The sequence below is a fragment of the Malaclemys terrapin genome, chromosome 2 (assembly GCF_027887155.1).
Source record: "Malaclemys terrapin pileata isolate rMalTer1 chromosome 2, rMalTer1.hap1, whole genome shotgun sequence".
NCBI classification, from domain to species: domain Eukaryota; kingdom Metazoa; phylum Chordata; order Testudines; family Emydidae; genus Malaclemys; species Malaclemys terrapin.
The window spans coordinates 105,189,974-105,207,819 of NC_071506.1; the positions used below are offsets into that span (position 1 = coordinate 105,189,974).

The following is a 17,846-nucleotide window of genomic DNA, read 5'->3' on the forward strand; positions in this document are numbered from 1 at the left end:
TCCCTCAACCAGGAAGCTGAGGTAGAAAGGTGTTGTGTATGTCTGTGTGAGGTTGTTCAGTTAAAGACTTTCTGGTAAATAAAGGAGACCCTCCGTGGAGGGTGCTCTCTAATATCTGAAACTGGTCTGTGCTTGTTTACACTCCAGGTGGAGGGAGATCAAGGCAGAACTCTGTGGTGCTGTGATTGACCAGAGGAATGTGTGCTGGGGTGACCTCCCATACCTTCACAGAGTGATCGTGCCAGAAGTGTGTACTGGCACTTCTTTTTTTAAGACTGGAGCACTGGACAGGAACATGTACATCCTCTTTCTGCATCTTCTGTTGGCTCAGTGGAAGCTGAGGGACAGTGACTTACAAGCAAGGATCCTTCTGTCTCCAGAAGCCAGACAATGTGTGTTTTGGTTGGAAGACTGTGCGCCAGAAGAGAGGGATGTTATTGCAGGACCTGTAAGGAATAACGTTTACACTAAATACCATCCTCTGAGATGGGGAGTGACTTTGTAGTTCAAGAAACCTGGTCCAAGCAAGTGAAGTTATTTCATCAGTCTACTTAAGGGACAGCCCTTCAGGAAAGCTCTGAGCTGAGAGGGTCACGCAACTAGCCTTCAAGAAACAGATATTATATTTCCCAATTCATCTAGACAACATGACTGTAGACTCTTACATCAACAAGCAAAGGAGCACCAGGAGCACAAGGTTAGCTCAAGAAGTAGCAGCACTAAAGAACTGGGTGAAACAGCACCCTCTGCCAATTAAGATCAGGTGCTTAACTGCTAAGCTAACCTAGCAGATGTTATATGGGAATGGGAGTTCAGGCTAGCAATTTTTGTTGGTATGGAAATTATGGGTCACTCTATATGAATCTAGAAGACCCACCTGAGGTATTATGTCTAAGTTGTACTTTCAGAGATGAATCAATTTAGTTTGGAAGTACCTGCTAAGGAAGCTGTCGCCTGGGTTAGAAGGTGGATTGCAAGACCAGAGAGCTAAGCACAAATCCTTTGGCAGCAGAGCTGCTTGTAGCTAGGCAATGAGATGGAGCGGCCCTTTCCAGCTGGTGATCCCATATGCAGAAAATTTCTTTTTCACTCTCCAACTATGGTTTCCTTTTTATATTATACTCTGTCTACATGCCGTGCTATCACAGTTGAGATCAACAGAGACACTTGCACAGAAGCCCAGTTGGTATAAGTAAGACTGCTGAAAGGATGTTCTCTGTGAGGGCCCTATTGCTTTGAAATTTGCTCCTTGCCACACCTTCGTCCAAAAAGGGTCTGAATCGGATGACCTTCAGGGCATGCTGCAAAGCTCATCTTACCCCCACCCCCGGCACTTGACAATGGAGCTGAATAGTAAGGGTGGTGACTTGTTGGAGAAGAAGGGTGGTTTTAGCTTTTTATTTACTTGGGTTGCTGGTTACAGGCCATATTGAATGGCATTGCTGCACTAGAGTTAGGTTGGAATGTTGTTTTGCATAGGGGCACTTTTAGGTTGTGTCAAAGGTGCCTTTAGTGTATCAATAGGCAGCCTTCTGTAGAGTGTATGTGCATGTGCACATCTAAAACTTTTATTCTCTAACACTTTCATTTTCCTTTCTAACTGAGATTTGTACCTGACATACTCCACTGGTTTTGTTATTTTTTATTTATTGGTTGGTGATGTAGGTACCTATATACACTTTACATTTCTCCAGTAGATCTATTGGATTTCACTCAATATTTATTGATGTATTCTCTTAACTTAGTGTGCCCTACTTTATGCCTGCCTAGTTAAAATCTCTCATTACTACAAGCATGCTCTTTACACACATGTTTTTGATTTCAGTCCATTATCACAGCACCTCTATTCTTGTGCTCCACTGGTGCATATGCTGCTACTACATGATCAGGGTAAATTCTTCCTACATGTGATATCAATGCTCAGTGCTGGTACAGTCAGCACTTGGGTATCTCAGAAATGGATATCTATCAGTCTTGTGTAGCTCATCAGAAAGTTGCAAAGCAAACCTTTCCCCATTGGTTTTTAGTGCTGGTACCCATCATTCTTCAAGTGTTTGCTCATGTCCATTCCATGCTAGATGTGTGTGCACCGTTGCCGGAGTTTTTTCCCCTTAGTGGTATCTCTTGGGCCGGCTCTAGCACCCTGTGGAGCTGCGCGCATATGCACCGGTGTAAGGGGTGCCACCAGCCCGCACCCTCTCACTTCCTTCGTACCACCTGGGATTGTTGCTGGTATGACCCTTTCTTGCTCTGACAAATCTGTCGGGACTTCAGACCACGAAGCCACCACGGTATCAGCGGACTGACGGTGCCATCAACTCTGAAGCATCTCTCTTCTGGTCCTTCCAACCCCAATGGGGCACCTACCAGCTCCGGTGTCTGGAAGCAGGAGGGAACAGAGGGCATCAGGTGCCTTCCCAGCACCAGGCCCCCTGGCATCATCCAGGGGCAAGCCCCACATGATCCCAGCATCCCAATCCCTGGCACGCCACAGTTCCCCATAATTCTGGCACCATATAGAGGCGGAAGTAGGTACTGCTGCACCATGGTTGCCAAGAGAGGAATCCTCTTCGGAGTCCGAAGGGGAACCCTATGTACCACCAAAAGCCCACCATCAGTACCCAGCCTACGCCCCCCCCCGGGCTTCAGTGCCGGTCCTCCAGCAGGTACCTGGCCAGCGGGTCACTGGACAATGCAATGGCCCTACTGGAATCCCTGGGGGTTTCTCCCAGTACCGGGGCCTTCCTCCCACTTGGTGGTCTCTGAGAAACAGGCTACTGCTCTTTCCTGCTCAGCACTGGATCCCAACTCTGGTACCGACCCCAGTGCCTCTAGGGGACATAGTCGAGGAAAAGGAAGGAACCCCTCCTCTGGTGCAAGCCTCCTCCTCATCCTCCCCAGATGAGGCTGTTGCGGGTTCCAGCCCAGGATGATTTCAGGGCCCATCAGGACCTTCTGAAGCAGATTGCTTCAAACCTGGGCTTGGAGATCGAGGAGCTCAAAGAGACATCATACAGCCTTATTGATATCTTGGCTGCAGCAGCTCCGTCCAAGGGGCCCTGCTCATCAATGAGGTGGTGATGGGGCCAGTCAAGGCCCTATGGCAAACCTCTTCTTCTTTGATCCCCACTTCAAAGAGGGCAGAGAAAGTATTATGTGCCAGCCAAGTGGATTTGATTACCTGTACTCGCTCCTCTACCCCACCCTGGGGATCCCTGGTGGTGTCTGCAGTGAACTTCAAGCCTCAGCAGCCTCTCTTTCTGTGTGAGAGACTCCAGGCGTCTCATTGCCTGGGAGCCTGGAACGTATTGGCGGATTACCTCAGCAGGTTCTTCTCCTCTCACCATGACTTCTCTCTTCCCTGGAGGTTGTCAGTGTCATCTTCCAAAAGTGGGGCCTCCCTAGGTGGACCTGTTTGCCACCAGGCAGAACAGAAAATGCCATTAGTTCTGTTCACTGCTTGGGCACAGCCTAGGCTCCCTCTCCGATGCCTTCCTGCTCTTGTGGGCAGACTACCTACCAAGGGCACCAGAGCCCTACCAAAAGTGTGGGGGCTGGGCCCCCCCCGCCTCCCCAGGCCCTGGCCAAGCTGGAAACTCCATTCTCTACTGGAAGCTGGAGCAGGGCCGGGGAAGGGCCTGAAAGCAATCGTCTACCCAACCTCCCCTTAGCTCCCCATCCAGGGCAGGTGGAGGGACCCAAGACCCCCCACAGCTGCGCATGCAACTCTCCCTGACCTGGCTCCGGCTGAGGCGAGGGGGAGGGGCTCAGAGCCGCAGCCCAGCCATGGTAAGAACCATGCGGGCAGCTGTGGGGAGCTGCGGTGGACCTTCCACCTGCCCTGGGTGGAGGGCCCGAGCAGCCCCCGGCCTCTGCCCCTGCCCCCCGGGCACTCTGCCCAGGGCAGGTGGAGGGTCTGTGCTCCTCACAGCTGACCGCACAGCTCTTACCGTGGTTGGGCTGCAGCTCTGAGGCTTCTCCCCCGCTCCACCTGGCTAGAGCTGGGTCGGGGAGAGGCACGTGCGCAGCTGTGGGGAGTCTGCGCGGAGTTGCGGACCCTCCACCTGCCCTTGGCCAGACAGGGACACAGGCCGGGAGCTTCTCTCAGCCCTCCTGTACCCCGGGCAGGTGGAGGGTCATCCATAGCTCCCAACAACTGCCTGAGTTCCCCGGCTGGACTTTATGCTGGCCTGCCCCGGGGCCTTGGGGAGAAGAGGAGGAGAGGAAGGGGGCGGGGTCCGCCCCTGCGAAAAGTAGACTAGCTAGGCCCCCTACTTTCTAAAAGTGGGAGGACCCTGGCCCTCCCTCTCCCGATTCCAATGCCACTGCTGCCTACTGTATGCCTTTCCTCCGATCCTCTTGCTTCACAAGGTTCTTCTGAAAATCAAATGAGACAAGGCAAGAATTATCCTGATAGCACCAGCATGACCATGCCAGCATTGATTTGGCACAATTCTGGACCTCTCGGTGGCAGCTCCATTCCGCCCAGACTTGATTTCACAAGACCACAGCCGGTTGCTTCACCCAAACCTTGCCTTCCTGCACCTAACTGCATGGATGCTGCATAGCTGAACCCTGAAGAACAGGCCTGCTTGGAACAGGTTTGACAAGTCTTTCTAGGTAGTAGAAAGCCTTCCATCAGTGCTACCTACTTGGCCAAGTTGAAACGTTTCACTTGGTGGGCTCCGGACGGAATCTCTCTCCATCTCTATCTTCTCTTCAGTCTATCTTGGACTGTTTGCTCCACCTAAAGCACCAGGGTCTGGCATTCTCATCTATTAAGGTTCATTTGGTAGCCATCTCCGCCTTCCACTCTCCAGAGAATGGCAGATCAGTGTTCTCCCATGAAATGACACCCTAGTTTCTCAAGGGGTTGGAAGGACTCTATCCTCAGGTTCGCAAACCAACTAACCCCCCCCCGCCTCCCACGGGACTTAAACCTGGTCCTGTTGAGACTTATGGGCCCTCCTTCAAGCTGTTAGCATCATGCTTCCTACTACTTTTCTCCTGGAAGGTCGCCTTCCTGGTGGCGATCACCTTGGCTAGAAGGGTCACTCAGATCAAGGCCCTTATGTCAGAATCACCTTACACATTTTTCTCCAAGGACAAGGTTCAACTGCGCCCCCATTCAGCTTCCTGCCAAGGGTGATGGCACAATTCCACAACAACAAGGTGTCTTCTTCCCAAAAGCTCTTAGGAATGACGGCTTCATGTGTTGGACATTAGGCGGGCCCTTGCCTTTTGTATTGAGAGGACTAAGCCCTTCCAGAAATCCACACAGCTCTTTGTAGCAATAGCGGAAACGATGTGAGGGCTACTTGTGTCAACCCAAAAAATTTCTCATCCTGGATAACTGCCTGTATTCAGGCTTGCTATGAGCAGGCGACCATCCCACCTCCAGCCATCGTGACCATTCATTCCACAAGAGCCCAGGCTCCATCAGCAGCATTCCTCGCACAGGTACCAATTCAGGACATCTGCAGAGCCCCCATACCTTCACGTCCCACTACACCATCACCCAACAGGCCCAAGGTAAGGGCGACGGATTCTTCCTAAAAGTGGGGGGGCACAAGGTCTCTCGGGCCCCTTCACCTGCCCAGGGTGGGGAGGGCCAAGAGCAGCTCCCGGCCTGTCTCTCCAGCCCCCAGGCCTACCACCCAGGGCAGGTGGAGGGTCCATAGCTTTCCACAGTTGCCCATGAGGATGTTACTCTGACCCAGCTCCGGCTTCCAGCCTAGCCTGGAGGTGGGTCCTCAGAGGCTGAAGATCCACAGCTGGGCCATGGTAAGAGCTGCCTGAGCAGCTGTGGGGAGTCACGGACCCTATACCTGCCCTGGACGGGGGGCCTGAGTGGTGGGGACACAGGCTGGGGGCTGCTCTTGTCCCCCCTGCCCTGGGCAGATGGAGGGCCTGCAGCTCCCCATAGCTCCCCGGGCCAGGTTCCAGCTTTGGGGAGGAAGAGGAGGCACTGGGAGGCAGGCCCATGATGAAAAGTGGATGAGCCAGGCCCGTCCACTTTCAAAAGTGGGAGGGCCATGGTCCCCTGGCCTCCCCCATTCTGGCGCCCCTGGCCCAAGACGATGCCAATTTTGGGAGAAGAGTGTTGCAGTCAGCACATTCATGAACTTTGAGCCCACTTCCTGGGGTACTTCTTGAAATGGACATGAGCAAGCACTTGAAGAAGAAAAAACAGTTACCTACCTTTCAAAACTCTTGTTCTTTGAGATGTGTTGGTCCTGTCCGTTTCATGACCCACTCTCCTCCCCCTCTGTCAGAGTTACTGGCAAGAAGGAACTGAGATGGCATAGGGCCATTGGTGCTTCTTATATCGGTGCATACACATGCGGCTCCAGAGGGTGCCAGAGCCAGCCCAACAGATACCACTAAGGGAAAAATCTCTGGCAACAGTGCATGTGGCATGCACACACCTAGCACGGAATGGACATGAGCAACACATCTCGAAGAACAACAGTTATGAAAGGTAACTAACTGCTTTTTCTGTTTTTAAACCCTTATTACTCTTTGAGGCTACAAACTATACCTGTCATTCCAGTTTTTCCTTCCCAGTTTTCTGGTACAAAAAATTTGCCTGGCTAAGGCATTTGGAAGTTTCTTGCAGAGTACAATAACAAATGAATCAAATAAAATGAAGACTAGTGTAAACCAGATGTGAACTAGAATGAGGTTGGGAATCGACTATCTGCTTGTGGACCTATTAGTCTTGCTGACCTAAAACAACCCTCTCCTCGGTCCTGGGCAGGCTCGCTCAGTGCCTTTGCATAACAGAACTGTAGAGTTTCTTCTATTGTTTAGGCTATGAACGGGGAACTGCGGTTGATTCCCCTGGTTATCTTTGTAAATTCTAAATTGTAATATCACAGCTGCAACAACTCACCACATTTATTTTTTCTTCTGAGCTTGTGATGTTTTTCTTAGCACTGGAAATATTAGCTCATTTATCATGAGCTAATATCATAATTTTGAATCTATATGCATATTCTATTGTTTATATGTAATGTGATAGCTCTGTGTTGTGAAGATCAGGTTCACATCTGAGCTTCCCCAGAGTTGAGGGGAGTTCAGATGCAGGGTGTTTGTTCAGATCTCTCTCTCTTTATCCTTCCTCCCCTACATAATGTAGCATGTGTTTAACTGTAATTAGAAACAAAGGAAACAAAATTGAACATAATGAGACATTTAAAATCCATTAAAAGGTCTGCACTGGAAATGGTATGTGAGCTTTGAAAGCTATTCTTAGAAGCAGAATTTAGGTGCAGTTCAGTTGTTGTTCCACACAGTGTCACAGTTGGTCTTTACGTCTTTCTTTCTGGTTGTAGATGAAGGTATTTACAAAGCTGGTGAAAAACGGTCTGAAACGTGGGGGGCAACGGAAATCCAGGAAGATGAAGACACTCAAGTAGAGGTTCCAGTAGATCAGGTAATCTTTAAGCTTTGAACAAATGACTAATGTGGAAAACAAATCTTGTGTTTTTCTTTTGCCGCTTCCCTTGATGCCTGCTGCATTTTTTTTTTTTTTTACAGGGTTCATTGGTACAGCATTGTGTACAAGGTTGCACTGCTTTTGAATACATTCCCTTTTCTTGAATGCTTTTTGAGTCCCAGTTATTTGTTCCTGTCAAGAGATGAGCCTCTCCAGCATGTTCCCTTGTGGCCCTGCCTGCACATGTTCTTTTAACCAATTACCAGACTTAGGTTAGACCTCTTTGTGGGGTCTAATTTATTAAATCTTTCTGTAAAAGGTGACTTACTTTGTTAGTTATCCTGGTCACCCCACTCTGCTGCTTCATCATGGTTCAGGAGACAACCCCATCCCTGACTGTCTTCTCTATCAATAACCCCCAGGTCTCTTTTATTCATATATATAAAAATAGGCCCTTTAAAACCTTAATGGGCCAAATAACATGGTGGGATGGGTTGACCACTAGGCACCACTGCCCCTAAGAGGGCACACGACCCCATCATAGTTTCCTTTGTGTCAGTGCAAAGTCCTTGCACTCCCAAAATCTATTCAAATACCCCCTGAGTCTTCAGACAATGTTTACTGTAAAAAGAAGCCCCTGTCCTGAGGTGAAGTATCACAGTATTGTTTCCAGAAACTGTGCCCCCAATCTCCTTATTTGCACCTTGTCTACATTTGAAAGGGTTTGCCAGTAGAGCTGTACTGGTAGAGTTTTACAAGCAACCCCACTAGTGGAGAAGCAGCTGATACTGGAAAGGGGTTATTTCGCTGGCATAGCTTAAACTAGTTCCCAAAGGGAATAAGCTGTACCAGCAAAAAAGAGTTTTAAAGTGTAGACCATCCCTCAAGATGCCTAGAAAACTTCAGTAGTTTACTAAGACTGAGGAAGGGTGAATAAAGGGGATCTGCTGGTCTCCACCCACCCACTCCGGAAAGCTTCTTGGGAAGTACCTGCCATTTGATACCATCTGGTATATTTCAAAAGACAAAACAATCACTCCTGTGTAATATTTTGACATTCAACATTTTTTTAACTGTAATTTATGTCTCCCTTGCATTTGTTCTTCCTCCTTTCCCTTCCTTAGCCCTACTTTTCTTTCTCTTGCATGTCTTTGGTATCCTTTTTCTCTTCCTTCATCTTCTTCATTTTTCCTTGCATTGTGTTCTCTTCCTCCATGTTTTCAGTCTCTCTCCCCTCCCCCTTTCTTAAGCCCTCAACTCTCCCACTATTACTCTCTTAATATAACACTTCAATCCTTCCCTAAACTCCCAAATCTATTCCTCTGGCTCACCCACAAAAACTACAGAGGTTGTTCTACGTTACAGTGATCTTGATTAAGACACCTATAGACCACTAGCCTAGACTATCCAGACCACAGTATGTTCTAGCCATAATGCTTTTCACCATATTGCTGAAGAAAGGCAGAATTGGGCTGTTCCAGCCTTTTGCTAGCAGGTGGAGCCCTGCATTGTCAGAAGGATTCCTTAGTGTGTATATCCACCTGGGTTCCGGTCCCTCTGTGCCAGCGGAGCAGTATAAAGGGGCGATTAATAACGCTGTTAAACAATAGAATACTATTTATATAAATATTAGGATGTTTTCCACATTTTCCACATTTTCAAATATATTGATTTCAATTACAACACATAATACAAAGTGTACTGTGCTCACTTTATATTTTTATTATAAATATTTGTACAGTAAATAAAATAGTATTTTTCAGTTCCCCTAAGTACTGTAGTGAATCTCTTTATCATAAAAGTTGAACTTACAAATGTAGAATTACGTACAAAAAAACCTGCATTCAAAAATAAAACAATGTAAAACTTTAGAGCCCACAAGTCCACTCAGACCTACTTTTTTGTTCAGCCAATCACTGAGACAAACAAGTTTGTTTACATTTACAGGAGATAATGCTGCCCACTTATGGTTTACAGTGTCACCTGAAAATGAAAACAGGCATTCTCATGGCACTGTTGTAGCTGGCGTCGCAAGATATTTACGTGCCAGATGTGCTAAAGATTCATATGTCCCCTCATGCTTCAACCACCATTTCAGAGGACATGCTTCCATGCTGATGGGTTCTGCTTGATAACGATCCAAAGCAGTGCAGACTGACGCATGTTCATTTTCATCATTTGAGTCAGATGTCACTGGCAGAAGATTGATTTTCTTTTTTGGTAGTTTGGGTTCTGTAGTTTCCGCATGGGAATGTTGCTCTTTTAAGACTTCTGAAAGCATGCTCCACACCCTGTCCTGATCAGATTTTGGAAGGTACTTCAGATTCTAAAACCTTTGGTCGAGTGCTGTAGCTATTTTTAGAAATCTCACATTAGTACCTTCTTTGTGTTTTATCAAATTTTCAGTGAAAGTGTTCTTAAAACAAACAACATGTGTTGGATCATCATCCAAGACTGCTATAACATGAAATATATGGCAGAATATGGGTAAAACAGAGCAGGGGACACTTCTCCGCCAAGAAGTTCAGTCACAAATTTAATTAACGCATTATTTTTTTAATGAGCGTCATCAGCATGGAAGCATGTTCTCTGGAATGGTGGACAAAGCATGAAGGGGCATACAAATGTTTAGAATATCTGGCACGTAAATACCTTGCAATTCCAGCTACAAAAGTGCCATGCAAACGTCTGTTCTCACTTTCAGGTGACGTAAATAAGAAGCGGGCAGCATTATCTCCTGTAAAGGTAAACAAACTTGTTTCTTTTAGCGATTGGCTGAACAAGAAGTAAGACTGAGTGGACCTGTAGGTTCTGAAGTTTTACATGGTTTTGAGTTCAGTTATGTTAGAAAATGTACATTAGTAAGTTGCGCTTTCATGATAAAGAGATTGTACTATGGTACTGGTATGAGGTGAATTAAATATAATTTCTTTTGTTTATCATTTGTACAGTGCAAATATTTGTAATAAAAATAAAGTGAGTACTGCACATTTTGTATCTATGTTGTAAAATTGAAATCAATATTTGAAAATGTAGAAAAACGTCCAAAATATTTAATAAATTTCAATTGGTATTCTATTGTTTAACAGAGCGATTAAAACTGCGATTAATCACGAATAACTTTTTTTAGTTAATCATGTGAGTTAACCGCGATTAATCAACATCTGTAGTTTTTAGCATAAGGGACTGTTTGTCTTTGATATGTTTGCCCTCCTTTGATTAGCCACCTAACATAGTATTTCTAATCTTTGCTGGAGAATAATGAATAACATTGACTTGGTAGGGGTTTCAGACTAACAATTATCTCTGCATGTTTTGGGAGTCAACCATTTTTAATAATATCTGATTGTCATTTCAATGCCCAAGAATAATGATTAGTATGAACCTACAAACAGAGGAGTGAAATCAAACCACTTATTAACACATATTTGTGAATCTTTATTGTTATCATTATGTAACCAGTTCTGTCAGAAAGCCTGGTCTGGTTGTGCTTACTTATCTAGAGGCTAATTTTCTAAATTTTGTTTGACTCAGATAAAAGAACACTAGGCCTTTTGATTAATTCTCAAACACAGTGTACAAAAAGGTAAAGGTGTTTTGGGGAAGATAAATGGAGGATTTATGTTATACAGTGTAGTAATTTCAGTATAGGCATTGCTAGTATACCAAAATACCTAGCTGCCACAGAGAATATTAAGAACAGCATCGTTTCTATCAGAAAAAGGAACAGACTCGCCACACCTCCTTTGTTTTGTGCTGCTTTTGTAAGTGGGGTCACTCCTGGTGATTTTCTGCTGGAAGCATTGCTGGACTATCCTGCTGCCATTGTTACTGAGGAAAGGTCTCCGAGAGGCATGAATTCTATATTATGCTCTAAAAGTAGCAAGAGTTTGCTTCATCCTGCTGTCTGATGTAAGGAATTCCACAGCCAAGGTCCTTCCACTGAAAATACCCTGCCACAGCCTCGAGAGTTTCACCTGGGCCACCATCAGCCTCCCTGTTAGTTGTATCTATCATTGTTGAGAGAGAAGCAGCCTTTGTGATAGAGTTAGGCCGCTGTGAATACTACTGTTAGGATAGAACAACGCCTCATGTCCCGTCTAGTTCATCTGTGTTTCTTGTGGCAGCCTGAATTATCCTGTCTTGGTCTTGGCTTGCTAATAGTAAATTAGTGAGATCATCATTCCATTTACTGACTTCCACAGAGGCTTCCTATGGGCATTTTGGAGTGTTTGACAGCAATGCATTCAGTCATCAGGAACTGTCTTGTTCTAATGTTCATGTTGAATTTATTGCTTGTGAAAGGTGCCAACTTGACAGCACTGAAGATTGAAATCTTACTTATCCCCTATACTGGTACAGCACAAGCAGCAGCTCTGCAAGCTTTTGCATACAGTCCTGCCAGTGTGCCTCAGCACAACCTGATGGGGCCCTTCTTTAGGGATGAAAGAATAGTTTATTCTCCATTGCCAGTTTAGCATGTGGTCTGTCTGCTGAGGTTGCCAACAAGTGTTAATCATGCTGATGACTTTTGTAACACAAGGAACCTGTTTGAGACCTTTGCAAAGGTCACCGTACAGCCATCAGATGCGAACAACTTTCAGTCACTACCAACTTGGGCTGGAAATTGGCATCACATTTGATAACTAGTATCCTTCCCCCCCCCCCCCCATTCCCTCCCCCCACGCACATACACCACCCATGAAGAATCTTCTGATTCCATACTTTACAAGGAAAAAGCCAAAATTCACACTCCCCACTCTTCGCCTCTGATCAAACGTCAGTGGATGTATTTGTAACTTTAAAACAATATGTATATTCTCTTAGGGCCCAATATTGCAAGGGACTAGGTACGTCTCAGATCCCAATGCTCCCAAACCAAGGCATTCAGCACCACTTGGAAGCACTCATCACCTTGCAGGGTTAGACCCTTATTGATCATCTTCAACAGTTTTAAACTGCGCTGGAAAGGTTTTCTGTTCACCTTGGCTGCTGCACTGTTGCCTTATGTACCAGGAATATGGGACAAAATGCACCACCAGTACTGTCCTTTATGCATGGGACGCTACTATATATGCACCAACTTTTCATTAGAATGCTGGGACTTCAGATAACGCCACCATGTTCTCCAGCCACCAGAAATGAAGTGGTTAAGATGCTGTTTACTTGAGCCTTCTTCTCTGTTTTACCATTTATAGCATACAGTTGAACAAATGCCAGATTAGCCATTGACTAAATGTAGTGTGAGATCAGCTAGATGCACGCTTATATACTGTGCTGCAAAATGTTGACTTCCAGATGAGTGCATTAAAATGGCTGCCTTTATTTTATTGTAGGCTAGATGCCAGTGGTAATTGAAAATCAAGTAGGAAAAAACAGTGTTTCCCTTAAACGGCACATCTCCTCTGTTTTACATTCGAAGCCAAGAGTGGAGGTTCCAAATACAAAATGCACGGTGGCTTTGTGTGGAATACAGGCTTTCTCCAGCTTCACACTTCTCTGTTTGCATCACTATGCCAATGTCAGTGGGAGTTGGGGACATGCTATGAAATCAGTTGGACAAAGGGGTGGGAAAAACAGTTTATAGTGTTTTCACTTCTCAGTGATGGGGAACAAAATAGTAGGGGCTTCGTCAGGTAAACTTGAAATACTAATCTAATGTGTGAACACGCGGGTGGTGTTTTAAATGTCCCTATTATTATTATTATTATTACTGTTAACTTTCTGACAGAAGAGTTTAGATAAACCCTCTTCATATTTTAATGCTGCTATTATTTGATATATTTAAAACATACTAATACAATGTTTTGTTAAAAACAGTAAAGGAAATCTCCCCTATTTTTTTTTCCTTTCCATAAGCAGAAAGAATCTGGCTCTTAGAGGAGGTAAAACAGTGGGAACTAGGCAGTATATCAAATTAACTGTTGTAGTGTCCCAAGATAGGAACCAGGAGATGCTGCCAGTTACTCTTTTGTGCTCTCGTAAATTAGGCAGTGTCCCCAGCAAGTGACTCCAGCTCCAGTTTTAAGCCAGGAAGTGGAAGTAGGAGCTGGGGACCAGATACTCAAATGTATTTAGGTGCTGAACTCCTATTGAAATCAATGGGTCTTAGATGCCTAAATACCTAAGAGGATATGGGCCTGGGAGACTCTACCTGCACTTTAAAAATAATATAAAAAAATCTGATTGGGATGTTACAGTTTTTTGGTAGCTCCTATGTGTAAAATGTGGTAGCGGTGATACAGACACTGGCTTAATTTAAATGTAAATAATTGGGAACACATCCAAAAGATTTCCCTGATGTGTGTGCACTTTGTTCTCCCCTGCTCCTCCCACATCATTGTAAAGGTTTCATGAGGTGACTATGTTGGATGCTAACAGAGTTGGAATCTTTGCTACCCAACCAACCTGCTTTGCAAATACAGATTTGGCTTTTTATTAATGCTCTCTTGATGCCACCGATGACTTTACATTTTCTGGAGATGTGATGGGACCTGAAAGTCTTAACTCACTGAAGTATCGCTTGTGTAGTCAGAGTATGTCATAAGTGATAGAAGCATTGCACCTTTCATTCACTGTTTTAGATATAAAGCAGAAGTTTTGGGATGAAGACCTGAATTTCACCCTGGTGAAGAGTATGCAAAATTTCTCTCCCCGTTGCCAAAGGCAAAAACAGTTACGTTTGCGTTGATTCAGAGCTGCCAACCTGTTTTAAGACTGAGACATCCCTCGATTATAAAGGCCAGATCTTTTCATGAGAAAAAAATTCATATTACATCAGTTCCTTCCTGTCCTATAAAATCAGCAAGCTTCTCAAAATGGCATTTAGAAAGATTACAGGCAAGAGATCATGCACGAGCCTCAAAATTAATTAGAACAAGCGATGATGTGTTCAAATAAAAACCACCACTTAGATCTTCTGTTTACTGATTACTGGGCAGGTCAGTGTCTAATAAAGGGTTCTTTCTTCTCTTGCTGTTTGTTTTTTTCAGATCCATTGACTTATACCCTCAGGACTTGAGAGAGAGAGAACATGTAACTGTCTTTTGATTGGTTGCTGCTTAGAACAGATTTTCTGTTGGCTCAGGTGGTAGAGGCCTGTGATTTTTTTTTTTTTTTTTTTTTTTTTTTAAAGCTGTTTGACAAGGATTCCAGCCCTGGATTTGTGTGCGCATGTGATTTTATTATTGAGAGGTGGTAACTTCTCCAAAGTTAAGATCGCAGCTACAGTCCTATTATAAAATTGATTTTGATTTCCCCTTTCTAGTGTGCTCCCAACCCCCCCCCCACCCACCGAAAAAAATCCAGAAAAATCCTCAGACTTTCAAATGTTTAGGTTTAATTTTCATTGCCTGTTGAATACTTTTTGAAAGCTGTATGATTAATGTCAAACAAATATTTGTTGAGACTTCAAAATAGCTCCTTTTGAATTGTTTGCCAGCTGTCTAACGTTTCATTGTCCCTTCGTCTGCCCAATAAATCACATCGATTCACAAAATCTGAAATGTAGATGTTTTAACACGGACTCAAACGGTCACTAATTAAAAACAGACATGATTCTCTGTCAGTGAAACAGATGGAGGAAAAAATGTCGTTGACTTGTGTACTAATGTGGCTACTTCTCAAATGTGAAAGAACTCCAGGATCTGGTAAAATGATTCTTCCTCCATTCCTTACCAAAATGGCCTATTGGCTTAGGGGGGATGCGCAGAGATCCCTTTTCCATGTAACTGAGGAAGAGAGGTTGAAAGCCTGATTTTTTTGCAGTGGTGCTGAGCACTCCTGCTCCTGCTAACTGCAATTGGACTTGTGGGGGCTGAGCATTTATGAAAATCCAGCCCTAAATGCTTAGATACTGATATCAGTATAACAAAATCATATATAAAAACACACCCAAATGGCTCAGTGTTTCAAGTTATTGGCTTCATGATGGTAAACACATATTTTTATACTGAGTAAGAACAGCATACTTATTATGTGGGAAGTGTAAGACCGAGTCCTTAATGTTTATTTCCTTGCTTTTAAGTGCTTGGGTTTTGTAAGTGATGTTGTCACTTAGCAACCCTAACTGGATTTGGAACAAAGTGTTTTTGCTTTTGGAATATATGCAACATATCTATAAAGCACTATTCATTGGGTAATAGTAGTTATATTTTAAAGGTGGTTGTTGTCTCAAAGCTAAGTGAGCCTGATGTTGTGTTCATGAGATCTGCATGCCATGCTATTTATGACCACTAAGATTTTGTTGCCTACTTCATTGTCTGTGACCATTGTCTGAGTAAACATTTGGAAATGGTTTCAGCAAAGCAAAATTACAATTGACATTAAAATGGATTCTACTTGGTATTTAAAAATGTATTTTTCCCATATAAAATATCTACCTTGAAAAGAATTTCTATGATGTTGGTCTCTGTAATATATTAATAGCAGCCATGCACTAACCAAATGATTGGAAGTAAAATGCCTCACTGTCTTTGTGATTTATTGCTTTTTGGCATTTTGATGGCACTTGGTAACCATAGCTCTTAATGAATGGTAGCATAATGAATGCAGTTAGAATACCTCCTCCTTTTTAAGCTCCTTTGCCAACATTCAAAATACTACCAAGCAATCGTACTTCTTGAATGTGAACTGAAATTTACTCCTGCGCTACATTAAGCTGCTGTTAGACCACCATGGGCCTGATTTGTAAACCAGGGGCCAGATCTTCAGCCAGTGTAAACTGACATAGCACTGTTAATGTCAGTGGATCTACATTGTTTCAGACCAGATGAGAATCTGGCCTTAAGTCTTTTTTGGTAGGCACAGTTTTTCATTGACAATTCATTAAGAGCGTAGAATTGTGCCCATAAAAATGGAAGCCTGGTCTGAAAATCAGGCCTTGTAATTCTCTAAGCTATGTGCAATAAAACTAGTGAATTGTGAAAATGTTACTTTAAAAACAGATAAGCTCACTTAATTTTAAAATTTCTGCACTATTTGTGATACATCTTTCCTCTTTCTTGCCATCAGACAAAAGGAAAACTCCTTACTGTGAGTTGCTATTACTCTAGGAGGCAAAAGAAAGGTCAGCTATACCCACTATTAAAGGCAGAGCCCTATCCCTTTCACGTCAGTCCCTTCAACACCTTAAGTATGTTATTCAGTCCTCTTTCCTCACCCCTTTCTAACTTTTTTTGGTGTGGGTTTGGTGCTTGTTAAAGATACTGTATTGATATCTCTGGAGGCTCAGTTCCTCTGCTTATCAAGGTACCTCAAACAGGTACCTTATGGGGAGTAGCAGTGAAAGTTTCCCCAAGATGCTCTATCAATATGCTCTAATTCTCACCTGAAGGGACTAGAGGGTAGTTGTCTCCTTACGTGTTCAATCCTTCGCAGTTTCAGCAAAGGTCGAGAAGGGTGCCAGTTGTGCTTGTGTTATTTTGTGATGTGGACGCCTGTCCACGGGGAAAACAACACCAGCAAACTCATTTTGCATAGGCCACTGGTTGGCTACCAGTTGGTATTCACTCTTAGCCACTGTTGATCACAGCTGACTCTACTTGCATTCTCATGAGGGGTGAGGCAGCCCTTTTGGCCTTTCTGCTGTGTAACACTGGTTTTACTCAGTTGTCTCTTGGGGTACGTCTACGCTGCAGCTGGGAGTTGAAATTTCCAGCTTGGATAGATGTGCACATGCTAGCTGTGTTTGAGCTAGTATGCTAAAAATAGCCATGTAACTGCCACACTGCAGGCAGACTAGCTGCCAGAGTACTTACCTATGGTCCTGGGCAGGATTGTACTGTGGTGGCTAGCTTGTGCCACCACGAAGACTGTCACAGCTACACTGCTATTTTTAGTGTGTTAGCTCAGTCAAAGGTAGCATCTGTGCATCTCCCTGAGCTGGAAATTACACCTCCAGCTGCCGTGTAGACCGACCCTTAAGCACTGGTAGAGCCAGTACTGAGAGTCCTGTTCATCTGTGATATACACTAGCAAGTAAGTCATGCTTCTGGCTCAATCACTCATTACAGGTTAGGACAACTAATTGACTGTCTGGATTTGAAGTGTATTGAACCCTTGTGGAGTCTGTGGAACTACTTTGCCCCTCTTAACCATGCATTGTGCTTATTGACACAGCTTCCACTAAGTGAAAAGATTGCCACTCTTTCTGATGTGGGTCGGATAGTCCCAATTTTAATGGCTCTATGCTGCTTCCTGCAAGCCAAGGTACTGACTGTAAGCCCCATTGTGTTCCACTCAGATGAAAGGGTCCGCCTGCCCAGGTCCAGTGGTCGGGATTAGGGCCCTCATCTGTGCCAAAGTTAAAGCCCTCAATAAATGTTGGGCTCCCAGACATAGCACTGCAGCATTTTGACAGGGGTAGCATTGCGTCTCGTTGCAGCTGGGTTTCACATTGATGCAG

At 44.5% G+C, this 17,846-nt stretch overlaps 1 protein-coding gene across 4 annotated transcripts in view; it reads left to right on the plus strand.

The window, feature by feature from the left end:
• DCDC2 (doublecortin domain containing 2) overlaps nt 1–17,846 on the plus strand; it is a 127,549-nt gene that overhangs the window by 99,925 nt on the left and 9,778 nt on the right. For all 4 annotated transcript variants that reach the window (XR_008443797.1, XM_054017862.1, XM_054017860.1 and 1 more), the window contains one exon: nt 7,338–7,438. Coding sequence is in view for 3 of the 4 variants with exons in the window: in XM_054017862.1 (XP_053873837.1) it covers nt 7,338–7,438 (101 nt within the window). In the remaining variant the exon portion in view is untranslated. The remainder of the gene's footprint in view (nt 1–7,337; nt 7,439–17,846) is intronic.